General features: G+C 30.0%; 4 protein-coding genes and 1 long non-coding RNA gene across 13 annotated transcripts; 3 read left to right on the top strand and 2 right to left on the bottom strand.

Annotated features, from left to right (window-relative positions):
- The first annotated feature begins 232 nt into the window (after positions 1 to 232).
- On the top strand, positions 233 to 5,522 carry LOC111032076. Its single transcript, XR_002604278.1, has 2 exons — positions 233 to 630; positions 4,542 to 5,522. It is a non-coding gene; the product is annotated as an uncharacterized LOC111032076 (long non-coding RNA).
- A 1,927-nt stretch (positions 5,523 to 7,449) lies between these two features.
- LOC111032075 (rab GDP dissociation inhibitor alpha) lies at positions 7,450 to 9,191 on the top strand. The gene has a single exon (XM_022312272.1). It carries the CDS (start codon positions 7,816 to 7,818, stop codon positions 9,139 to 9,141), a length of 1,326 nt encoding a protein of 441 aa, XP_022167964.1. The 5' UTR covers positions 7,450 to 7,815; the 3' UTR covers positions 9,142 to 9,191.
- A 1,606-nt stretch (positions 9,192 to 10,797) lies between these two features.
- On the bottom strand, positions 10,798 to 14,824 carry LOC111032072 (E3 UFM1-protein ligase 1 homolog). The gene is made up of 13 exons (XM_022312260.1): positions 14,642 to 14,824; positions 14,400 to 14,545; positions 13,795 to 14,039; positions 13,529 to 13,721; positions 13,185 to 13,331; positions 12,827 to 13,002; positions 12,575 to 12,754; positions 12,338 to 12,478; positions 11,974 to 12,203; positions 11,617 to 11,890; positions 11,391 to 11,548; positions 11,084 to 11,298; positions 10,798 to 11,013 (listed from the first exon to the last, which is right to left on the bottom strand). The coding sequence occupies exons 1-13, from the start codon at positions 14,719 to 14,721 to the stop codon at positions 10,895 to 10,897; spliced, it is 2,304 nt and encodes a 767-aa protein (XP_022167952.1). The 5' UTR covers positions 14,722 to 14,824; the 3' UTR covers positions 10,798 to 10,894.
- LOC111032074 (protein lifeguard 4-like) lies at positions 14,787 to 18,866 on the top strand. 9 transcript variants are annotated; one of them, XM_022312266.1, is made up of 10 exons: positions 15,121 to 15,371; positions 15,452 to 15,466; positions 15,941 to 16,087; positions 16,177 to 16,304; positions 17,441 to 17,563; positions 17,635 to 17,743; positions 17,808 to 17,913; positions 18,053 to 18,207; positions 18,310 to 18,442; positions 18,524 to 18,866. In XM_022312266.1, exons 4-10 carry the CDS (start codon positions 16,283 to 16,285, stop codon positions 18,638 to 18,640), a joined length of 765 nt encoding a protein of 254 aa, XP_022167958.1. In that variant the 5' UTR covers positions 15,121 to 15,371; positions 15,452 to 15,466; positions 15,941 to 16,087; positions 16,177 to 16,282; the 3' UTR covers positions 18,641 to 18,866. The 9 variants fall into 9 exon arrangements, with proteins under 9 accessions (XP_022167961.1, XP_022167954.1, XP_022167958.1 ...); XM_022312269.1 differs by lacking the exons at positions 15,121 to 15,371; positions 15,452 to 15,466 and adding an exon at positions 14,787 to 14,897; XM_022312268.1 differs by lacking the exon at positions 15,452 to 15,466 and having other exon boundaries at positions 15,121 to 15,367.
- LOC111032073 (elongation factor G, mitochondrial) lies at positions 18,687 to 21,343 on the bottom strand. Its single transcript, XM_022312261.1, has 2 exons — positions 21,211 to 21,343; positions 18,687 to 21,132 (listed from the first exon to the last, which is right to left on the bottom strand). Exon 2 carries the CDS (start codon positions 21,107 to 21,109, stop codon positions 18,872 to 18,874), a length of 2,238 nt encoding a protein of 745 aa, XP_022167953.1. The 5' UTR covers positions 21,110 to 21,132; positions 21,211 to 21,343; the 3' UTR covers positions 18,687 to 18,871.
- Positions 21,344 to 26,989: the final 5,646 nt, after the last annotated feature.

Here is a 26,989-nt window from a genome sequence, read left to right as displayed (position 1 = left end):
AACGACGTCCGATTGGATAAAGCCTATATACCTATTACCTATCATTGAATACACTAACAGTACACCATTTATGTCTAAATCATATCTGTATAATAATTTTAGTGGTGGTACGTATGTCGTACATACATAATATTATATTTGAATGTATACAGAGCGATTTAATCTATGGCCGAACACTAACACCTTATTATCTACTAGGCATATATGTATATGATGTACCTACTACCTATAGTTATATTATATATACTTAAACCTATAAATGTGAGTTATGTGTATAGCTGCCGTATTAAACCTCGCAGGCACGTGTTTTGTACAAATAATAATCAATATAACAAATTAGTAATCATTACAATAATATCGAGTTCGGTATGCGAACACCGTTGATTAATGTTTATATTTTATTCTAAGTTCTGACGTCGTAGCCATGCAGTGTTCAAAAACTGTTAGGTGGTGTTTCGTGTTTATAGCTGTTCTGTTTGTACTAACGTTCGTGATTTGCTTAATATATTCCGACCATTTCGAATTCACCCTTTAACCAGTTTTTAATATGTTATTGTGACAAACATTTTGTCATAATATTGTGATGGAAATTTATTTTTTAGAGTATCATGAGTGTGATCACGGAGAACGGTAATTTATATATTTTATTTATTTCTGCAAGACTAATAAGAATAGGTACCTATAATAATATGATGTATTTATATAATTTTTATAAATATATATTTGTATTAGGTATTATAAATACATTTTTTATACAAATATGGGACGAACCTGCAGTGGCGTAACTGGATAATAATCTTGGGGGTGGGAATAATTTATTTCCTAAAATCAAAACCCCCACCCAATTTTGTAAAAGTTAAGTAGGTATATTGCATTCTTTCTTAACTTAAGTACGCAAGTGCCCCTTTGCCCCTCCGCAATTAAGCCACCGAGTCAAACATTTATTGAGTTGAAGTATTCTGATATATTTTTTTTTTCTATAACTATAATATATAGTATGTATAATGTATTATATATTTATATTATGGATAACTGTATAAATATTACAATAATAATTACGATGTAGGTATTATTTGAGTTAAAAAATTGACCAAACCTATCCAGACAATATTAATATATGAACATAATACCTAATACTTGAAAATACTTTTACAAAATCGTTTTGTAGTTTATTTATACTGCACTAAAATAATAAAATGGTATTTGTATTGAATTGGTCGGTCAGCGTGACCTTTTTTTCGATAAAAATAGTATTCCCATCTTCGATTGATAATGGAACACATTTCATTGTATTCGATACGAGGTGTGGCAATTAAATAACGAGAATTTTAAATTTTATAACATTTATTTAATATTTACAATGATTTATGGACCCATGCCTTCACAGTACTCTCCTCCGAGTCGAACACACTTGGTCCAGCGTTCTTCCCATTTCTGGAAGCACTCCTGGAAGTCTCCAGAAGTTAAACTCTTCAACACCGTTGTTACGGCACGTTGAATGTCCTCCAAATCCTCATAGCGATGTCCTTCCATTGGTTCCTTTAACTTTGGAAATAGCCAGAAGTCCAGTGGAGCCAGATCAGGGCTGTACGGGGGGTGGGGGAGCTTTGTTATGTTCCTACTGGTCAAAAACTGTTGAACTTTTAATGATGTGTGAGGAGGCGCATTCTCATGGTGAAGGACCCAACCATTTTTGGCTAATTCCGACCTCACACGAGACATTCTATGACACAAAGCGATTGTGTAAAAACTTCAATTCGGACTGTGAGGCGTCGATCTGTTCGCACCAACACACTTAAACGTTCGACATTTTACCAAGTGTGCACGATTTTAGGGGCACCTGACCTTGCATCGTCTTGCGTCGATTCTCAGCCTGATGCGAAACGTTATGCCCATTCGTACACACGTGGTTTTGATAAGCAGTCATTACCGAACACACGCTGCAATTTACGAACAATTTCGGCCGTTTTTTTCACCAGATTTCACCAGAAACTTGATGACTATTCGTTGCTCGTTTTTTACGTCACACATTTTTGTACGTCACGACACTACACTACTAACTTTAAAAAATAGGAGAGCACAAAATATAACACCGATCACTATCAAACTTGGCAGACTTGTGTATTACCTCGTGAACTTTAAGTCAACAAATTTTAAAGGTATCACTGTTACCACTATAAAAGCTAGGAACAAATTCTCGTTATTTAATTGCCACTTCTCGTATTACAATATTTACCCGGGCATAACACGATTGCGTATTTTTTAACTTTTTATAATGAGCAAACACAACGCAAAACAAATATTTTATACTGTAGGATTTATAGAAATTAACACACATAAAATTGTCAATTATCCTGTAATAATAATAAAAACAAATTATAGGTTCATACAATTCAAAAAATGTCCCAACATTAATAATAATGTAATACGTAGGTCGTTGAGTCAAAAATAAATAATTATAATACAAAAATCTTATAACTTTTTAGCACAAAAACGGTGTCTCAGTGTTAGTAAATAATTATTTGACGATATCTGGTTATTTTTATATTTTTTCCACGTATTAATTAGAAATATAATATTTTTTTGTTTTTCTTTACGAGGCTTGTTAATATTTTGTTGTTTTATGCTATATATTTTTTAAATAAGATTCACTTTGAATATCTATTAAAATGTGTATAATTTGGTGAATAAATTAGTAAATAAATGGGTGGGATGTATAAAACTGCGCAAAGTATAAAGTATAAAGTGGCTATGGAAAGATTCTGGCCCATTGGTCGCTCTTGCCTCTGTTGAAGGTTCAGTTGCACATCAAATCGGTTGGAAAGTCGCATCAGATGATATGTAATTGTTCAGTATATAATCAGCAAATTTAAAATTATCAGCAGGTCTATTTTCAATTAAATAAGCAAAAGCATATTCTACATCTTCTGGAGGTAAAAATCCAAGTGCAAAAAATTGTTTCAACCAAATACCTAGTTTAGACTTTGAATTATAGTTTTTTTAATAAATTACTGTCACTTTGAATTTTCCTGAACCAAGATTGGCCTAAATCATAATTTTGCAGTTTGGGAAAAAATATCTAACAGCATTGTGAGCATTTTTTTCGAAATCGAAATCAAAATGAAATTTTGATTGCTTTAATGAACTTTGTATATCTATGTCAACCAATTTTAAACATAAATTAATAATTGAGTGTCACATTTGTATATATAAGTTTCAGTTGATTTTGAAGTTAAAAAACAGCAAACTATAGGAACATAAAAACTGTTCTGTTAAATATGTATTGTATACAGTTGTTAAAAAAGTTTGGGTGCATATGAAAATGTTCCATCTGTAAAAATATGAGATGACAGACTTAATAGTTCAAGATTAGTCTTACAAGTGAATATAATTGCACTTGAAATTTCTTCCATGTGACAAAATAATTTACCAGTATTAGTTGTAATATTTTCACGACTATCAAATAACAGAGTTATCAATTCGTCCTTAGGATTTTGGAATTTTCGGAATATTTTTTCTACGTTTATCATAAATACATTTTCTCCATAACTTTAGATCAGAATAAACCGGCTGGATATCTTTTTCCGTATCTCTAAGTTCTTGTCTAATTAGTTTATTGGGTCTAGTTGGAAAATTATTTTCGCATTTTATTTTTAAACTTTTTCAGAACTTTGGATTCACTAAATTTATACTCATCAACTAAAATACATGGTTTATCTCTTTTGGTTTCAAATTTTTTTGTATTTGTATTTCCATTTTTCAAAAACAAAATTGTACAATATAAAACAGAAATATACACGTTGCGCGATACGAGACTGCGACATTACAATTTCACGTTTCGGTTATATGTGAATATGTGACTGGCGACTGAAAGCGACTGATAAAATAAATATTATCTTACTTTATTGTCGGATGGAACACTAACCTATCAGTTATTGGTAATAAAATATTATTTACAGACTCGCGTCGCTACAATACCTATAGCATCCACTGTTCGTAGTAATTGTATATAGGTGGGTTTCTTAAAACTTAAAATATAATAATTTAAGCCAATAATATAAAATAAAATAATTTTTGTGAGCAATCGTGTTGTGTTTGCTCAAATATAAAAAAGGAAAAAGTGCGCAATTGCGTTGCACCGATTTACCCATCTACACAATATACGGGCATAAGGCATTGGCTGTAAAATAAAATTTCAGAAATCAATATTCTACTTACAGTTACACTGAGTTGTAAGGGATAAAATGTTAGACAATCTGAACAGTTTTAAGATTTATTATATTTTCTCACGAACACATCAATTTCAAATGTAGGTACGTCTAGTAATTTTTTACTTACCACTCCGACTGAACGACTAGTAAAATAATACCTATTAATATTATATAATTAAATTGAATAAAGGAGCCGCCTCAGATCTTCTATGTTCTAATATTTGAAAATGTATTATCACACGTGTGCTTTATATTCTGTGGTTATTGGTTAATGGTTATAAATATAATTATAAACTTATATAATGTAAAAATCTTATTTTGTTGATGTAGAAAAAACTGTGGTGTGCAGTCGTATGACATATCATAATATATACACGCGTCACACTGGTCACCTGCAGGCTGCAGCGGAATTGAAAAAACGCAGAAACTGGCGCCGTATTTATAATTTAAATATTATTATATATTATAATATTATGTATATGACTGGAGCACTACATAAACCATATATTTATATACATATAACTATTACCTATACCTATAAGTATATGTAATATGTATAGACGTATAGTTATATATATATCTGCGTGGATTGTGATGTATACCGCATGAACAAAGATATAACCAAGGTGGATTTATAAGTCCACCTCGGATATAACTAGGTATCTTACTTCGTGATACACACAATGAAATGATGTGTAATGACATCATAGACACTATTAGGGTGTGCAGACACGTATAGTGTATTGGGATGGCGGGATCTATGGTATACCTATACTTGCGATGCCACGTGGATCCGACGTATAAGTAATTGATCTGCAAGTATCCAACATTCATCGCCCGATTTGATCAAGACGGCCGAACAACCAGTGAATGATATATTTTATAATCAATGATATAGACATATAGTTTATGATAAATGATCATAATATTATAATCGGGAATCGGGATCTATATAGGAGGCCTTATTTACTGCTTTAGTCTTCATTATTACCTATTGCCTAGCTATGATGCTTTGGTATTTTATTATTTTGTTTGCTCTTTTTTTTTTTTGACGCTAAAATACTACTTACCCATCTACTTCTGATTATATAATATAAATTATATTAAATTATATTAATAATAAATGAAAATCAAAGTTATTAAACGGCTGTGTTCAACTTTTAATATCTTCCCAGGTATATATTATGGATAATACTATGTATCTATGTAAACCGAACAATTTTAGCTAGGTAGGTATTATTGTATTTGCTTTCTATATGGTATTACATTTTATATTTGTAAATATATAATACTTTGATTTCATGTTTTTCATTTGTTATTCTTTTATCTCCTTCAGAATAATATGTACTAAATCAATAATCTTGCATACCTATATTATGTTGATATGCTATTGATTTTAACAAAATCAAAATCAATTAAAATAAAAGGTACCTATCTCACCTATTGCAAATATGAAATACATGACGTGTAATTTTCACTTGTCTCCATCTTTGGAAAGCAAATTAACAGAGGAAACATAAAAAGGTCAATTTCTACAACTTCCGAACAATCAATTTTATTATTGACTAATCCAAGTATCACTTTCCAGCAAATGCCAAAAACTTGGTGTCGCACATAAGTACCTGGTAATTAGAAACTAGTAAGTACATACTATCAGTTATAACTTATAACACAATGTATACACCTTAAACTGAGCTTGGCGAGATTTGATTATGTAATTATTATTATAAACGTATAAGTGTATAACTTATAAACGCAATATTTAAGTAGTTGTTAGACTGTTTTAAAATCAAAGCTGCCCTGCTCATTATTTGATAATATTGATATTCAAAGACTGATTAAAATAATGAATTTCCATATCAAACAATCTTTTTTCTTTATTGAAATTATATAATAAATTCATAATATCTTAGCCTATATAGAGTGATTTTTTAAGCATGTTCATCGTTCATCCCATTTGTAAGTTTGAATTACGCATATAGAGGCACCTACTTTGTCTATTGACTATTCCACGATAGAATAATCAGTCCGCCGACCAATGTTGCCCCGATAACTTGGAAAGAGAGGGTCGGTTCATCACGACGCACGAGTCAGAAAATTGTCGGTCTCTGGTGACGTCTTTCGTTTAGGATGTTTGAAGAGGAAATTGGTGTCCACCGTCGCCGAAGCCGTCAGACTTGATGCTCGAAAACAGATTACTCTCTTGTAGAGAACTTCAAGACTAAACCCTAAGTCGACAAAAATCACCCGATTAACATGTAAGTTCTGATTTGAAAAACCAAAGTTGGTACCCACAGAATACTCCTTAGATGTTGTAAAAAAATCAAAATATAAAAAATATCGTCTTAAACATAAAAATTCCAAGGCAAATAATTTGAATTTATGCGTAGTTCGGAAATGTAGGAACGGGATGAACATTTAAAAAAAAATAACTGCATACACAATAGTAAATGGTTTGTTGAAAAATAATAAATATTACACAACATATTTTTAATTAATGATCAAAAATTATAATTGGTTTTTTTTTTTTGAGTGATTAATGATTGATTATTGTATCATGTAATGAATGCATCATAGCATTCATTAGTCATAATTAACATTAACTAACTATCGAGCTTTAAAGGTAACATAAATGCATAATATATTTATATTTTATACGTTTATTGTAGGTATGATATTACATTTCCATTAATTTGATTTGTTTAAATTAAATTAAGTATCTTATTTCTTGTAAATTAAGATTTGTGTGATGAGAGATAGTTGAATGAATCTTATAAGTTTCCTCAAAGTCGATTATCTACATATTTTGAGCATTCAAAACGATGTAAATTTTTATTTATTTTTCTCTTGTTTAATTTGCCGTTGTCATGCTCCTGGGGAAAGGACAATGGTTTTATAAGCATTAACATCAGTCATGATAAGCTAAAAATTAGCTAACATTTAGTTTTTATGAGTATAACGATACACATATTAAATATCATACCACATAAGTAATAGGAATAATTATATTTAATAATAATGATATTTTAATTTTTAATATTGCGGCGGTAATCAGTAATCACTATAATACTATATTATAATCAGTATTGCTGCCAGCTGTAGTGTTGTTGGACTCACAAATGTAGTTGTGAATTGTGATTGTACTCTCGGTGGAGAATCTGTAGTCCATAATAAGTGTTTTCTTTGTGTACACTGTACCAAACAGTGTGACCTTGACGGGCTACCCAGCGTTTTATCAATTTTTTATTGATATTTCCGATTGACGAATTTTCGTCGACGTCATTTATATAGTATAGTAATATAGTATACCCAGTATTATTACTATAGTAGTGTACACCTTATTGTGTCTCTGCACCACAACAATTCGTCGTTTTACTAACTTCTTTTTGTGCGCGTCTAAATAAAAGAACACGCGGAACGATAATAATAACAATCAATAACATACTTACAACTACTTATCTAATACCTGGAGCGGTAACAGTTTTTCGTTGATCGTTTTTTATTTCGCGTTCTTGGTTTGATCGGAGCTTCAACCCGTCACGGCGTCCGGTCAGGACACGCAGCGTGTCGTTGGCGCATCGTATTTTGTAATTGATTAATTGCGATGGATGAGGAGTATGATTGCATCGTGCTGGGCACCGGTCTCAAGGAATGCATCCTGTCCGGTATGCTGTCGGTTTCGGGAAAGAAAGTGTTGCACGTCGATCGCAATAAGTACTACGGCGGTGAGTCGGCATCGATCACGCCGCTGCAGGAGCTGTTCCAGAAGTTCGGCGTGAAGGAGCCCGACGAGAAGGAGCACGGGCGCGGCCGTGATTGGAATGTCGACCTTGTGCCCAAGTTCCTGATGGCCAACGGTTTGCTGGTTAAGCTGCTCATACACACAGGCGTGACACGCTACTTGGAGTTCAAGTCGGTCGAGGGCAGCTATGTGTACAAGGGTGGCAAAATTTACAAGGTGCCAGTCGACCAGAAGGAAGCGCTGTCGTCGGATCTGATGGGAATATTTGAGAAGAGGCGTTTCAGAAATTTCCTAATATTTGTGCAAGACTTCCAGGAGAATGACCCCAAGACATGGAAGGATGTCGACCCGCAGCGCATGTCTGCCTATCAGCTGTACACTAAGTTCGGTTTGGACAAGAACACTCAGGACTTCACTGGTCACGCTCTGGCCCTCTATCTGAATGATGACTACATCAATGAACCCGCTGCCAATTTGATTAGACGTATCAAGTTGTACAGCGATTCTCTAGCTCGTTACGGAAAAAGTCCGTACTTGTATCCTTTGTATGGGCTTGGAGAACTACCTCAAGGTTTTGCTCGTCTCAGTGCTATTTATGGTGGTACTTACATGCTGAATACTCCCGTTGATGAAATCGTTTTTGAAGGATCGAGTGTAGTTGGCATTAAGAGTGGTGGGGTTGTTGCTAAGTGCAAACAAGTTTTCTGTGACCCGTCTTATGTAAAAGAAAGAGTGAAAAAAACTGGTCAAGTAATCCGTTGCATATGCTTATTGAATCATCCTATACCAAACACACGTGACGCGCTTTCTACTCAGATCATAATTCCGCAGAACCAGGTCAACCGTAAGTCTGACATCTATGTTTCGTTAGTAAGCAACACCCATCAAGTGTCTGCACAAGGATGGTTTATTGCTATGGTTTCTTCCAAAGTTGAAACTAGCAACCCAGAATTGGAAATCAAACCCGGTTTGGATTTGTTGGGACCTATCAAACAGAAATTTGTATCCATTTCTGATTATTATGAACCTATTGATGATGGAAAAGATAGCAAAGTATTTATTTCAAAGTCGTATGATGCTACATCGCATTTCGAGACAACATGTTTGGACGTATTGGATATTTACAAACGAGCCACTGGAGAAGAATTTGATTTTTCAAAAATTAAACTAGAAAGTGAAGATGTCTAATAATTTTCAAAAATGCATTTTTATCATATTATATTATTATTATATCTCAATGAGAAATTGTTTCTATTTCATATTATCTCGTAATCAGTTTTTTGCCAAATATTGATCTAAATCTTTTTTGAGAATTGAAAATATCATTGCTGTCAAATTATGAAATTTTTCCAATAGGTGAATAGGTGCCTAAAATTAAGAATATTATTGTAGAAATATCTTAATATCTTATTAATTTAAAACAATGTTCATCAACAATCCTTTAGATAATCATAAAAATATTTAACATATATAAATATTATACAACTTTTTGTAATTATTATTTTATTTCTATTATTTTATTTCTATTATTTTATTCTTTTTGTAAAAAAATGTTTATTATAAGTTGTACCTGTTTTTTTTTTTTGTCATTTTTACGTTATTGGCATTATCACGTAATTATGTTCATGGGCGATTTTCTTTATATTTGAAAAATTTCGTGGTGTCAATATACAATTTTAATAAACCTACAAAAATTATAATTATTGTATGATTTTTTTGTCCGTTTTTGAGTAACATTAGCCATTGTGCCATTGTGCAAAGTATTCATAATATGTTAAGCTTCAATTGGTAGTTTTAAATTATTGTTTTATTGCAGTTAACAAAAAATGTGTGGTTTTTTGTTTTATTTTTTTATTACTATCGCCAATAAGTATTAAATCAAATCGTTAATTTTATCTTTAGTATTATTGAATCGATGTTCCAATGATATACAATATAAAAAGTAGTGTCTTAATAACTTTAATGACACTAAGTTTGTGATTGATTCAAAATTTTGTTTGTGCATTGATATTGGTTTTATGCTTATGTATTTAGCTTATTTTCTGCTGATTTATCTAGTGAGGTAATGCTAAGAAGTATCATAATTAATGTAGTAAAACAAGAACTAAATACAATTTTTTCTGAATTATGTATATTATCATTGTTTGCAGTATTCGTGTCTCGTAAATAAATACTTCCAGTGATAATGTCTTCAGAGGTCATTAAGTCATGCTAGCTGATACCAATTGTATTCCGTGAACACAATAATAATTTATATCATATTCAGACATTTGGTATATTTGTTCTAATATTAAATTCAAATAATATTTATTTTATCTTTTAGAATAATTATCTTTTTTTTCATAAGTAATGTCAAATCTTGAGAATCATATACAAATTGTCTGAATTACAATGTTAATAGATTAACAATATTATTTAGTTCAAACATGAGTTCAGGAAAGGCTGTAGCAAACATTCTCTTGATTTTAAATGTCACCATAGCTTATAAGTAAGCCAAAAATAATAATATAGATTATAATTATGCCGTGTCACGTACTCATGGCTGTGAATATGAAATGCAAAAACAATATAGAACTGTACATTGTGGCATTTGAATTCCACATCAATCAAATGGTGAACAAGTTAAACATTTCAATGTAATTGTGCATTTTGACCTGTACACACTTAACAAAATTATTGTATATTTGTACTTCTAACCCTAGCCCTACACACTTATCAATGATAATTTATTCTTATCATTATTAAATTACATGTAATATGACATAATTATAAAACAATTTGATTTGTAACATGATGTATAATATACATTTTTTAAAAATGATTTTTATTAAATAACAATGTAAGTACAACTAGGAAATGAAATAAATATAATTTAATATCTCAGGTCTAGTTGTTCCAAATAACATTCAAAAATCAACTGGAAGATCTTAATTTATTGGTCTTAAGACTTTTTAAAATTAATCACGAGGTTTTTCACATCGCACGTAGTTTCTTTTAGTTTTGATTTAATATCATCTTTTTCTTCAGAATCTTCAGCTTTCAAGAGTTGTACAACAAGATCTAAAAAAATATAGAATGATATTCTCGTTTAATATACATCTTACAATAAAAGGCATTTTCAGAACCATACCATGGTAATTTTGTAGAACAGTAAAGTCCTGATCACTTATGTGTTTTTGTAAAAATCCCAAGAGGACAGATACAAATTTTCCCGAGACTTTAATCATTGTCTGTGTAATAGATTGGAAAAGTATTTGTGTAGCAATTAAAAGTACTTGTGCACTGTCATCCTCAATGTCCGATAGTGATTTCAAAAGAAGTTGACGATTATTTTGTAAATGTTCCCTAACAAACAACAAGTGGTTAGAAATTAGAAGGTGATTAAATTTTTGAGAAAAAGGGTAATATAAATAATGTGTTAAGTATATTATATGTACCTTTCTTTTTTACGATCATGTTTTTTTTGTACTATATCTACAGAAGATAACAATTCATCGACAGCTTCATGAAAATCATCAATCAGCTTAGATGTCAATGATTTTTGAAGTTTTTCAATGGCACCTTCAACTTGTTTATCATATTGGTTAGATTTTGACTGAAAAATAATTAGAAATATTAAAATCTCTTACAGCTGAAATTAATATAACTATTAGGGGATAATACCTCTGAGTTATGTTCTTTATTCTGGGCTACATAGCATTTAACCATTTCTACAATCTCTCCACCAATAGATTTTAACAAGAATGACGTGAGCTGTCCTTGAGTTTCAGTACTATCAAATTTCTGAATACCTTTAATATATTGATGCAAATCAGACAAAAGTAATAAGAGCTTGTCTCGAAAGTCCTGATGCACTTTACGCCGATCACCCATCCGGTTTGCCATTACTTGATCATAAATTTCTTGTGATCTCCTTAGAGCTTCTTTATTCAAAATTCTAAAACAAAGAAGTATATTAAATTTTTGTTATGTATTTTAATTTCAAAATAATATTAATATATATATATATATATTTATTACGGGTAGAGATACGAAACAATTTTTTCTATTAAAGAATTTTTATCTTCATCAACATCTTTAAATGTCTCTTCGTTTTCTAAATTTTCTCTAATTTCTCCTGCATTAACAATCTCTATCATAAATTGTTCACTAGCAACTATTTTATTTTCCTGTTCATCAGAATCAGAGTCATGTTGTTTTGATTTTTGTCCATATTTCTTTTTAACAGCTTTTATCTTAGTTTCTCGTCCCTAAAATAAGATATACTTGTTTTTTAATCTTATTTTAGTGAGCATCAATAACAGCAAATTAATGTAAGCAAATTTAACTATTTATTAAAACATCTTAATAATTATACTTTTATTCTTAAATCAAAATAAATTACCTGTGTTCCACCACCATGTTTTCCGCCAGATTTTTTTTTACGTTCCTCTTTTCGGCTGAGTTCTGGATTTTTATCTTCTGCAAGCTTTTGTTGAATTTTCCAATTTATCAAAGCATTTGCATATTCTCCAGAATCAATAATCTAAAATTGACATAATTTATAGTTTAATGTTTATAATTAATTATTATAAAACATATTTTATACACCATTTTAATAATAGCTAACTATAGTCTATACCTTTTTTACTTTGTTATCTAATGTATTGATAATACGTTCAGATTGTACTTCTATAAATTTATCGGTTACCAATGCAGTTTCATCAAAAATTTGAAAACCCTTTGATATTTTATTTTTTTTCAACAAATATTCCAATACCAATACTCCATCTTTTGTGTCAAAAACTATTGGCACAAAATCCTAAACATACATTTTATACACTTATATTTAAATGAAAAAATATTTTTTAAAAATGGGGTAGATAAATCAAACCATTATATCAATCCAAGTTCCACAGGAAATACATTCATCTATGGCAGCGGAAATATCATCCAATATTTTAGGACCAACAGAGCATGTGGCCAATGCAACTAATTCGTTTCTAAGCTGCATACGTGAAATATAAGAAATGGGATCAGTTATACCAACGCTATTCATTGCTTCATAATCTGAAAATTTTTTAAGTAACATTAATATTCGATCAATTGACAACAGTTCGAAGGATATACTAATTAACATTTGAAGAAATTTGAATAATGGGTGAAAATTGTTTGCTACCCTTAAAAATTGGTTACCATTGACATAGATTCACAAACATCATTATGATACTTAGATACTTAAAATTAAATACCCAAATAGTTATTGTTGGTGTAGAAATTCATAACCCAATTATTTAGAGTTTTAGTATGAATGTTTGGAACATAGGTACATGAATTTCCAATTCGATCAGTTAAAATCCCAGGTACTTGTTTTTCTGCTAACAGACTCTCAAATACAGCTGAAATATATAAGTTAAATAATTATTATATACATTTTTTTTTCTAAAATCATTTATATAATTAATTAGGTTATCATATGCAATACAGATGATTATCTTTCATGTTAGTATTAAACCACTTCAAGAGAATAACAAAAATGATTTGTTTTAAAAATTGAATACTGTAAAAGTAAAATATGATAAATAATTGTGCTTACTAAAAAATTCTTTTTCATCAAGAGAACATTGATTTATTATAGCCGTACATAAGACTGGCCGAGTAGTAGCCAGAAGAGCTCCTCTAACAATTCTTTTAATAGAATTAAAGTAAGAATCAGTGTAATATAAATATGGATTGTTTTTATTTTTGTGTAGGTTAAATGCCAAATTTTTATTGCGTTTTTCAAGCATCTAAATAGTAAAAAATATTTATTATTATTATTACAATTATTATAAGAAGTGGATAAAAAAAATGTTATTTTACCGAATCAATTATATCCACAGGTAAATCAAATTGCTGAGATATTTTTAGTGAATTTATGTGTCCATTCTGTTCCAGTTTGTCAAGTACGTCCTCAGCAATTTGATCTAAATAAGTCAATCCAATTAATTGACCATGAACAATACAATAATCATCAGGTTCATCCTTGGCTAATTTTTCACACAAGTTTGAAGCAACATCTGGATCAACTTTTAAAGCTCTGGCAGCATCTAGTATGTTTATGCGACCTAGAAAATGTATTCTCATTAATCCGATTACTAAATATGTTCCTAATTTTATTTCTATTGTAGTCTTATAGTTATAGACAATGCAATATCATTTTCAAAGACCAAAGGTAAAGGATTTTTTTGACTCTGATGACAAGTGATATTAATAAAAATGTAATATAAATGTTTTGTTAATACTTAATTTTATTAATATTACCACGAATATTATATACATATTTTTAATAGCCTTATATGTTTTGTAGTTAAATAATTAGGTGTGTCAACAGACACACAAGCAGGCCTTCATGGTAGACATATCACACAAACACATATACAAATTTTTGAAATTTAGAATATATAGATAAATATTAAAATACACACCCCCTTGGACATAGGCTTCATCTTTTAATTCCTTGGTCAAATGTACTGGTGTTACATATTCTTTACCATCAGTTGTGAACACTACGTCCAATAGCTTGGTACTGATCAGTTTTGCAACTATTTCCACACAATTTCTTTCCCCTAGTCTTGGAAGACAAAGAAATAATAAAATAAAATGAGATTATATTACATAGTAAGTATCTATGCCTAAGGAAGAGCAGCTACACGGTTACAAAAATTACCTCTGGGACGAAGTGGTCAACTGAATGCGTTGAAAATCGGCAGCTAACAATTTTACTTCGTTCCAATCGCTCGATGACATGATGAATCAGTTTAGTTTTCAGATTCTTATAAAAAATAAATTATACGATATCGTTCAGTGAACTGCCAAACTGGAGTAAACTATCCCGCGTATGACATTTAAGTTCAACGTCTACGGTACAGTCGCTATACTCATATAAGACAATATTAAGATGTCTCCGCTCTCATTCGTAAATCGTAAGTTTTTGAAAGTATTATAAGTTGAGTAATAATATTGCCACGATAAACCCCATGTTCATAATCTTTAAACCTTGCAATAAACCACCTGAAATAGCCAATAGGTGCCACGACATTGATAACAATATTTTCAACCACGGGTAAGGTTGCTACCACGATGCAGAGAAGATAATATTCGACTTAATCTCTACATCGTAATTCGTAGTTGCCACAATGTTCTGTGATTTTGTGGGATCACAAAATGTTATTTAAAACTCAGATCATTATTCGTTTACTATAATATGATCTAAGATCTAAAAGTATCACAGAATCGTCCTTTCTGTGATAGACTCATAAGAGCGCTCACGACAGGCGGGAGCACGGATTAATATTATATTATGTTATTTAATAGTTTATTAATCTGTGGGCGGGAGTGACCAGCCCCAGTCAATCAGTATTGTAGCTATTTTGTCATTAGTTTTTACTTTTTCGTAGGTATATACAATTGTTATGTTTTTCTACTTTTCTAGTTATTAAATTGTAAACATTTTATTAAATTTTATAAATTTTTACAGTTAAGAACTTATGAGGTTAGTAAAAATTTGGACCTTCTGGTAATAGTAATTAATACCTACAGACTACCACGGATGAAGGTATCATATTTTAGCTCAGTTTTCTTTTTTCGTCCTTGATTCAATGTGGACTCATGTAAATCCACCTTGCTGTGATTTATACCAACCATAAAAAATTCTAAATAGTTTTTGTAAATTGGGTAATTACTGGAATACTGTGTGTTTGTATTTGTTTATTGGATTCTGATTTATTTTGTGATTTTTTATACCTCTTTAACATTTTTAAAATGTTTCTACTATGCTTTAAATGCATTATATGATATTATGATAAGATTTCATCAGTTAACTTTCTTGGCTATCCTAATCCTTGTTGAAACATATTGATTGTTCCTAAATTATAGAGAAGAAGATTAGGAAAATTTAGTTTTTATCTTATTGTATTTAATACTACATGTAATGTTCTAAAGTCAATGTTTATTGTATATTTTTTAGGTTTTACAATGTATTTTAAATAATTAAGGTTATTAAGTCTTTAAGACTGAAGATCTACAAGATAATCATGAACACAGTGCACACCCATTATTCTGTCAATTTTGATAACAAGTTATTAGAAATAATATTCTCTAATTATTGCGGAAGGTGAAGTAGTAGTTAATACTTGTTCAGTTTATAGTTATTATTATACGCACTAGAAATTTTATTTTTTTATTTTTTATCTCATTTTTAAGATCAATATTTGACAAATGAATTTCCTAGCCCAGTGTTTATTTTTTTCAATGCATTGTTTGTGTGAATACTGAATACCCATCGTCAATACATTGGTGAACTGTGATTATGGATGATGTAAATTATTTGGGTAATTATAATTGATAACTAAGTTACCCCTTACAACTAACTATTTATTATTAAATATTAATATTAATTTCCAGTATAATTTAAGGTTTATTTGTCTATCTGGGTATTTCTAGCTCTTACTTGTAAAGTTAACATAATATATATCCCTCAAGTAGTTTATTGTAACGACATCCTTATATTTATCGTTTGGTAAAATGTAATACCGTGTAATACCTACTCCTTGAAAATATCATATTCATTAATAATTATGAAATTTGTATATAAAAATTAATAATAATTTTGTTTAATACCTAGATATTTTTTCTCATTACTATGATTTATCAATTTGATAAAATGCTTCAAAATATAACTAATTCAATTAGGTTGACAAATTTTTTATATTGGTATACCATATAAAACATACAAATAATATTTTTTTTATAGACATAACTCCCTTAGTAAGCTACACTCTGTTACAAAAGAAAAGAATCAGTTGGCTGACCAATTTTTGTCAGTGTTGCGCATCTTCCACCAACTTCCCGGTGTTAGTGTTATCCCGTGGTTCTTGACGTGACAGTCGCATCATTCACGATGCTCAAAAAGTGATTATCTTTTGAGACAGGGTATACTTTTAAAGAATTATCACGAACAAGTATTGAAAATAAAATTTATATGTAACTACATACTAACTACAACTTGTAATGTTGCCTCCTATTTATTAAAAATGAATTATTTAAATTAAAAATGGCAAGGCATAATTTCTGCTGTGTTTTTTGAAAAAATGTTAAATGGCATCTATATTAGTAAAATGTATGATATTATATTTAAATAGTAAACATTTTATTTTAAAATTTACTAAAATTACTTTAGTTTACTATGTTATTACTAATTTCCTAATTTAATTGAATTTGTAAAATTTAAATCACTAGTTAGTAATAACTTATAAAATTAATAAAGATTGAATATGACAATTGACTATGATGAAGGCAATACCTAATGCTAATTAATTAAGATATGTAAACCTAATATGTATTGGATTAATACTTAATGACATTGAAAATAATTTTATAATTTACTACTAAATATAAATATACAGAACAGTATGTGGTTTCTTTATTAATTGTTTTAAAATTATTTGTATCAATTGCTTTTTTGTAGGTAAAGAATTTGACAACTATTATGGTGTAGTTTTTACAAACAATAATGAAGACAAAATAAATACCTCGTATCATTTATTAAATACAGAGAATACAGAAAAGCAACATGTAAAAGTATGCCAAGGTAATAAATTCAACCTTTACATTTCCAATGTTTTCAATAAAATGCTATTAATCTTGTTACTTATGTTTTAGTGTTTTTAAGAAAAGTGTTTACATTACTGATACTTCAATTGTTTGCATTCAACTTTATGGGATTTTTTTGTTTATTCACTCCGAAAATACGTTTTTTTATTTATAACTTGTAAGAATAGAAACATTAAAATTAAATTAAACGTCTCAATTCTAATTTTAAATGTTTGTTTCAGTGAATATATTTTATCAATTACATTAATATTAAATGTGGTTGTACTTATTTTCTTACACATGAAACGCAAGCATTATCCTTTTAACCTCATTATCTTAATAATATTTGTAAGTATACTTATATTAAAATTATACTCCCAAGACCTAACCTTTTAATATTATTATTTAGGGTAATATAGGTAAAGTTATGCTGTAAAAACTACACAAATTGTTATTTTAGAACTTCATTAATTTTAAAACATTGTAGACTGTTATAGAAGCTTGTACTGTAGGAATTGTAGTCACATCATTTGATTTATTCATACTGCTACAAACACTATTACTCACCTTAGTTTCAATAATAGCAACAACATTATATTTGAGTAAGACAAAGCGAGTGAGCTTACCCTTGACTGAATATTGGTGAGTGTTTTAAGTTTGATAGTTAATAGTGTTTTAATATTATATCCAGCCCATCGGGTCCTCTGTATGTGTTTACTTAATAAATAAGTTGTATATTTTTAGTGTTGTGCTGATTATTACTATATTTACGTCCGGTGTATTAGTACAAATAATACTGGGCAGTACTACGTATGAACTAGTATTCTCAAGTATCAGTTCATTATTATTTTCAATGTTCCTTGTACATGATGCGCAGGTAAAATAATTTAAAAAAACCATATTTTTATCATAACATAATAATGTATAAATTATTGTTTTCAATCATTGTTGTTCACAGAAATTGATGTGGAAATTACATCCCGAAGATTATGTTTTTGGTACCATTAGTATATATTTTGATATAATTAATTTAATTCCTTACGTACTTCACAAAGTCTACAGCTTTAGGTTTTAAAATCTTATTATTTGAAAATCAAATGAAGCAAAAGTTATATATTTTTGTATTGTTATATATTTATTTTTAACAAAATAATACATATTTTTAGTTTATAATGCACATAAAAAAAATAATAATTTATAAATAAAATTATTATTTAAAACAGTTATCTTACAAATGTTTACAAGATGTACTAAAAAAAAACAAAAAATAATTCAGTCAATGTAGCTGATTAATGATATTTTTTTCTCATGACTTGGTATTCTTTTTTGCATTAAGGAAAGCTTGTAATTGACCTGTACTCTCCAAATAATTCATAACCACTTTTTCTTGAGTTTCGGGTGTTGTTGGTGAGTATCTAACATATTCCATGCTGAATTCTCCTTTACCTTGGGTTAATGATCTTAACTCTCCTGCAAATCCAAACATGCAGTTCAATGGGACCTCAGCATAAATTGTTACCCAATCAGAAGTTCCTTCACTTCCACTAATGATACCATTGCGTTTATTAAACTGGCCCATTACAGATCCTTGGAATTCTATAGGTACAACGGCTTCAACTTCCATGATTGGTTCTAAAACTTGCCAAGCTGCTTCTTCATATGCTTGTTTAATAGCACCTTGTGTAGCTAATATGAATGCTAACTCGCTGGAATCCACAATGTGATGAGCTCCGTCTAATAACCTCATACGTACTCCTGATATTCTATGTCCAGAATATAATCCTTTTTCAGCCATCATTTTGAAACCTTTAATTATTCCAGGAATGAACTGCTTAGGAACGTTGGGTCCAGATGTTTCATCGACAAAATCTAAATTAGTGTTTTCATTAGGTGGCAATGGCTCTAAAATACCTATAACTCTGGCATATTGCCCTTGACCACCATGTTGCTTTTTATGGAAGTAATCAAACTCAAACGGAGACACCAAGGTCTCTCGGAACGCAACTTTTGGCTTACCTAATGTTACTGGACAATTGTATTCTTTTAGCATTCTCTGACCATAAATTTCTAAATGCAATTCACCCATACCAGAAACTATAGTTTCTTTGTTGTCTGCATCGTATTGGAACTTGAAAGTTGGATCTTCTTTTGTAAATCGAGCTACTGCTTTACTAAAATTGTCCCTATCTTTTGTGTTGACTGGTGAAATAGCCATGGACACAACTGGATCTGGTACAAAAATAGATTCTAATGAAAGGTTGAGTTTTCTATCAACAATAAAAGTATCACCACTAGCACAATCTACGCCAAAAAGTGCAAATATGTCACCAGCATATACTTCATTGACTTCTTCCATTTGATCTGCGTGTAAACGTACCAACCTTGATAAACGTACTTTTTTAGATGTTCTAAAATTGTATATGGTGTCACCTTTGGATAATTTACCCTGGTAACATCTCATGTACGTCAACTGACCAAATCTTCCAGCTTCTAATTTAAAAGCTAAGGCAATGAATGGGTGAGTTCCATCCCTTCTAGGATCTAATAATACTTTTTTAGGGTTGTTAATATCATCAGTTGGTTCTAATGCCACATTTTCTACTTCTCCAGGATTTGGTAGATATGATAAAACCGCATCCAATAAGGGTTGAACACCTTTGTTTTTCAAAGCTGTTCCAAGGAGAACAGGTGTAAATGTTCTTTTAATACAGCACCGTCGTATTGCATCAATTAATTCTTGTTCTGTAGGAGTTCTTTCTTCAAGAAACATTTCTCCCAATTTTTCATCCACATTGGATACATGCTCAATTAATTCTTGACGTTTTTCTTCGGCTACTTTTTTCATATTTTCTGGAATATCACCATATTCTATGTCATCTCCAAAATCACCATTAAAATAAATTGATCTCAAATGAATCAAGTCGACAATTCCTTTAACGTTGCCCTCATGTTCGATTGGTAGCTGTAAAAATGCAGCGTTATGTCCAAGTTTACTTCTTAAATTAGTCAAAACTTTGTGTGGATTTGCACCGAGTCTATCTAGTTTATTAATAAAAGCTATACAAGGGACATTATAACGCTTCATTTGTCTATTAACTGTTAATGTTTGGCTTTGTACACCCCCTACTGCACATAACACTAAAACTGCACCATCTAGAACTCTCAATGCTCTTTCTACTTCAACTGTAAAATCCACATGACCTGGTGTGTCGATTATGTTAATATTGTAATTTTTCCAAATTGTATAAGTAGCTGCAGATTGAATCGTTATACCTCTCTGCCTTTCCAATTCCATGGAATCCATGGTCGCTCCCACATTGTCTTTACCTTTGACTTCGTGCATTTTGGCTATTTTACCTGTATAATACAAAATTCTTTCTGTCAATGTAGTTTTACCAGAATCTATATGTGCTGAAATGCCAATATTTCGGATGTATTCTAATTGCTTGGTGTCATTATTTTTTGAAACATTGCACATGCATCGTATCCACACATGGGCATTTTTCAAAATAGCTTTTCTTCCAAAATTAAGTCCAAAATACATTTTTTTTTTTTTTTAAATACAATCTGTAAACAATAATATCAAACAGGTATAATACATTAATGAGATATTATAAAGAAAATAATTAAACAACATTCACTTACTCGTTCTTTTCGCCAGGACTCTGTCGGAGACAGGAGCCACAAAGTTTTGAAATTATAAATATTTTCGACAGATTACAGCAATATTCATGCAATATTGGGAAATTTTAAATGATTCTATTATCTTTCGTTTTTGTGTTATCACCTTAGACTGGACTGCCGGTATCGATTGCTCGTACATTGTATCAGCAGTCGTGCTTGTTATTTCGCCACGAGATCGCGGTTCGCTTCGCAATCGCCATTGATTTTTTAAAATATTTTAAAATCAATGGCTATCGCCCAAAAAGAAAATCATTATTACCTTTCTATATTTAAATTATTTACCAAGTATATACTATTTATTCATTTATTAATTTTAATAAAATTATAATATTGTATTTACTAGCCGAGTTGTTAAAACCTTGCTAAACAATTATTAGTTTGGTAGGTATTAAAATAATATTATTTCTAAGCAGACAACACAATTGGTTGACTAAATTATAGATTTTTAATGGTATAGTTAATTACCTACCATCTAATTATTGTGTAATATAAAGTGAATTTTATTCCCTTCGTGAAAGGATTCATACATTTATGTTCTTCATGCATTTTTCCCAGTTCATATCACTTGTAACTATACTACATTACAAACCTAAATCAACTTGATTTCAAATAGTCATCTAATATTTTATTCATTTTAGTTCTCATAAGACTTATGTGACTTATTATTTTTTCGTAATTCAACATTATTTTTTAGAATCGTCTCAAGTTCAAGATCCAAAGTTTTTATGATTTTAATTTTGAATCCATAACCTCGATAAGTAGTTACTATAATAACACATTTTAAAAATATCTATTATATGCTTACTTTCGTGCAAATAATGATGTGTGAACATTTTCAAGTACATTTTTTTAGCATTAATCGTGGCATTAGTTCAAATTGGTCTAGTAAATGTATGTGTACTAACTAACAGACCTACAATTTTCATAAAACTATCTATATCTATTCTATATCCAAAACGACATCTGCAAAGTACTAACTGTACTTGTACTTAGTTTCTTTAATGAGAGGTTAAATAAAATAATGGGCATGTACCGTTTCCGCCAAAATTTGAAATGACCGATTCCGCCATCGCCCGTTTCCGCCAATTTTAAAAAAGGTTCGATTCCCGTTTCCGCCAATTTACCTGCTATGGTAAAATTATTTTAATATATTCCATATTTTTGATACATGGTTTATAATATGATAATTGATACCATAAATATTGAAAAATATATAAATAACTAATAAATCAAATAATAAATACATAATATTTTGTCACAGTTTTAATAAATATAATAATAAAGTAAAAATCACTTGTTCATAATTAATTAATATATATAATATTTTGTAATTTATTTAACATAATTAAATGCAACACTCTTTACGTACGAATAACGTGATATTAGTTTATTTTTAAAATCATTTATAGCCTTATTAGTCCTAGCACATTTTAAGAAAGTGGATTTATTTTTTGGGGTATTTGGAATATTTAAATTTGCGCTGTTTATTTTAATGTAAGTGTCCGTTTGGACATTTTCAACCAAAATTTTTAAAAATATACTTATATTTGGGTGCGATTTATAAAACTGTTGATTAAAGTGCGAATGAAACGATTCACAATTGTTAGTTGTTAGACATAAACTTTCTGTCATGCATGCCCATATTTTTGGAGGAAATTTTGAATTTTCGTGTATATAAGTTTCTAATAAATAATCTGAATATTGCGTATATTGATGATTATCTGGCATATCTGACATTAAATCAAATACAAAACAATCTGATACGTCTTCTGGATTTAAATACATCAATCCAAATGTGTGCTTTAACCAATTATTTTTTTTGTAATCTACAATTAAGCCAAGTTCTTGAATTGTGTGTGAAATTCACTGTTAAATAATTTTTTAAAAAAATTACCTTTTCTTTTAACGATTTCGTCGTTTTGTTCATTGAGGTAAACACTAGCAGAACAATCTATTTTGTAACATCTCCACCGGTTTGCAGCAAAATAATATTTAAATTCATCCAAAACTAACATTTTTTTACCATTTTTACTTTCTATGAATTCCATAGTACTGATTGTATAATGCGTATATTAAAATAACAAATTCACAAATACGTTTATCCTGTTGTAAGTATTAAACACTTGTGTCACTACGTCTATGTGTTATTACATTATATCTCAATATTCTTATCTGTATTGTATCTTCAATCTTATCGATTTATATACGATGGTCGATGATTCCATATTTAAGTTATATATATAATTGAATAGCATCATCTTTCATCATGGAATTCCGAATTACCCGTCCGGCATCCGCGACTGTCCGCTGGAGTGTACACTATCATATAAATGATATATATATATCATTAATGAGTAAAAATGTACAAGGGGATTTCTCGTTTGTATCTAACATAAAACATTGCCTTGTACTGTATCATGTGAACGTAGTCTCAGTTAACTCAAATTAATTAAAACATATTTTTACAATTACGTATTTATGAAATGTCACTTTTGTTTTACTACTATATTTATGAAAACTATGACAAAATATTGTATATATTAATTAATATGAATAAGTGATTTTTACTTTATTATTATATTTATTAAAACTGTGACAAAATATTATGTATTTATTATTTGATTTATTAGTTATTTATATATTTTTCAATATTTATGGTATCAATTATCATATTATAAACCATGTATCAAAAATATGGAATATATTAAAATAATTTTACCATAGCAGGTAAATTGGCGGAAACGGGAATCGAACCTTTTTTAAAATTGGCGGAAACGGGCGATGGCGGAATCGGTCATTTCAAATTTTGGCGGAAACGGGTAATTCCCAAAATAATAATTAGGCAGGTAAGTACTATTGAAGAAATGCATTTTTGACATTATGATATGGTTTTTACCTCCGTCACCTACCCTTACGTGAAAGCCTTAGGTACATGGTTATTGATAGTTATTACTATAGGTAGGTAATCGTGGTTACTGCGGTTGCTTAGTATTGTAGTAGTATATAATCACAGATTATATTAAACGTTTTATATAATCTGTGATATAAGCACACAATTTTTTGGCAAATACATCAGTGACTGTACACTGTTTATAGAATATTATAGTTTAATATAACATTAATGCCGATCTCAGATAGAATATTATAGGCATGATTGAAGTAGGTATCTAATGGTTTTTTTTTACTTTTGCAAATTTCAAAGCCTAGTTTTGAATTTCTCTCAAGTCTCGACACTTCTAGAGTTTTAAATTAAGTTATAATTTTAACAATAAAACTAAAAAGTAAAAACCATATTGTGGGATGCCGGAAAAACTAATTTATTCGAGACAGCAGTGTAGCTAAATAGCCTATACCTACTTAGAGTTCCACGTTATGAATTTTATAGATTTAAATACTCCGAATAATATTCTGTTTCGGAATCTGAAATAAAAAATGTATCATGTCATCCAAAAAAGTAAAAAAACTCGAAAACTGATGGCGATGTCATATTATATTATAGTATCTATTATCTATTATCTATCTATTTTTATAAAATATCTCTAACCTTTCAGTTTGGAGTGATATGAAGAAAGCAGTTCCTTGATATGGTATCTGCGCAGCTATACTTAACCCGAAGATTCGATGTGTACGTAAGTTTGATTACCTATTATTTTGGGGGCTTACATATTCTACTTTTTAGTCATTAAAATTTATTGCCACGGAAAATTTGCTACTTGGCACTTGGGTGACGTAGACATGTTGTTTTATTCTCGGAACTCGAAAAATACGGTAGCACAAGCGACGACGCCACGACGGCATACCCAGGTCGCAGAATAATAACATATTTATACTTCTAGGTTTTAAGGCCCGGTTTTTAATTCATCCAGTTATTTGCCAGATACGTACTCGTCAGATAAACTTATCTGGCGGATAATGTTTCAAATAAAGTGATTCTGGGCCTAGTAAGTGGTAGCCGGTAGGTGTAAATAGTGTTGTACATACTAGTCATATTACAATTATTACAGTAGTACAGTACACGAAAGCTCTTATGTAACTCAAAATTCAACAATTTTTATTTTTAGTTTATATAAATGTTTAGTTACATTATAGTATTTAAACTCTACCCCTCCACCACGAAAATTCAGTCTGGAGAAAAGTTCTAAGGGATGGGATGACTTGAACGGATTGAATAACGAATGTATTATAAGATAGATGAACCATGAACATTACTTTGACGTCTGCTTGTGAACCTACCGTGAATTACAGCGACGCAGTAATTTATCAAACATTAAATTGTTTTATAAAGCTGGGAAAGATGGTCTGCTGTAAATCAGGTTTTTCAGTGTACCTTGTCACTGAGTAGTGGATGGGTTCAATTCGATAATAAGGTATTCTACCTCTATTTAAAACAATTTTGAAGGAGAAAATTTTAATCTCTATTTAAAAGTATGTGTAAAAATAAGTAATTTAACTTTCTATTGATGTATAGTATAATGTGTATTGATAGTATCATTAATTATATTTATATGTTCGTAAGCGTAACACCAAGTCTGCATGTACTCCATTGATTATAATTATTATAATCAATGGAGTACATGCAGACTTGGTGTTACGCTTACGACCTGCATCTATAATAAGCGGTTTTGATACCTCTAATTGTCTAGTATTTTGGTGGCCCGTACTATAAACCGTCTGATAAGCTCTTGCGACGGTCTCCTTTATATATTATGAACTTATCATCAAGAGTGGTGGTCGTTGTATTATGGTGTCTGTAATTCTGTATACTAAGTGGGTATAGTATGGTCTCACAGCATTTGGTATTCTGGTCGATTTGTTTCGTGGACATCGGAATTTGACTTTTCCAAGAAGAGACGTGTGATTTTAGTTTAATGGTTTAATTAAAATATTAAAATTTACACTACGTGTTTCACACTCACCTTAGCATGTATAAGTTGCTGGTTGCTTGATTATTTGTGTTTCGTTTGGTGTGTTATATGTGCATAATATATGCAATATTATGGATACATATTTTATGAAATACCTAGGTACTTAACAATATTATTTTAGTATAACTTTTAAGCACGTTACAGTGTCACATACATTGTATAATATAATAGTAAAAATTATTATATTTAAAAGAATTTTTGTTCTTCTTTCAACATCATCTACCTACAAACTGTCAGTGCGTAACTGTAACACAATCCGGATACGATTACAATTCTCAGGTATCAGAATATTATAATAAGTGATAACCTGTAAGAGCTTCACAATTTTTAGTTCCTTGTCTCTCAGTAACCAGCTATTATTTAGCAAATAGATGGAATTAGTAAAAAATCCATTTTCGAAATGCCTAAAAAATATAATTTTCGTACATAGAATCAATGATGTTTCAGCATCTCTCCTTCATACAACTGTCAATGCCATAATATAATATTACAGTGGTTTTTGAGTTTTATAATGAAACCATTTTCTTAACTCTATAACTAAAGTCATCCTAGTCCTCCATATCGTGTGACAAAACTTCATTGTGACGTCCTCTGCTTGATACAATGCCATAGTGGTCACGAATTACGATGTAATTAAAACGATCGACGGCAGATTGATATTACAATAATATTTATTATTTACCTACCTCTATAATAATAATAATAATAATAATAATAATATTATATTTGGCACTCGTACCTAAATAATGACGTCTAACGCGTATAAACCCACGATGACTCAACGCGAGTACGGTGTCTAGAGTCCAGAACCGGAT

Source organism: Myzus persicae, unplaced genomic scaffold (assembly GCF_001856785.1).
Source record: "Myzus persicae strain clone G006 unplaced genomic scaffold, MPER_G0061.0, whole genome shotgun sequence".
In the NCBI taxonomy this organism is placed as follows: Eukaryota; Metazoa; Arthropoda; class Insecta; order Hemiptera; family Aphididae; genus Myzus; species Myzus persicae.
The sequence above is the reverse complement of the archived record's forward strand: the minus strand, read 5'-3'. Positions and strand labels throughout refer to the sequence as shown.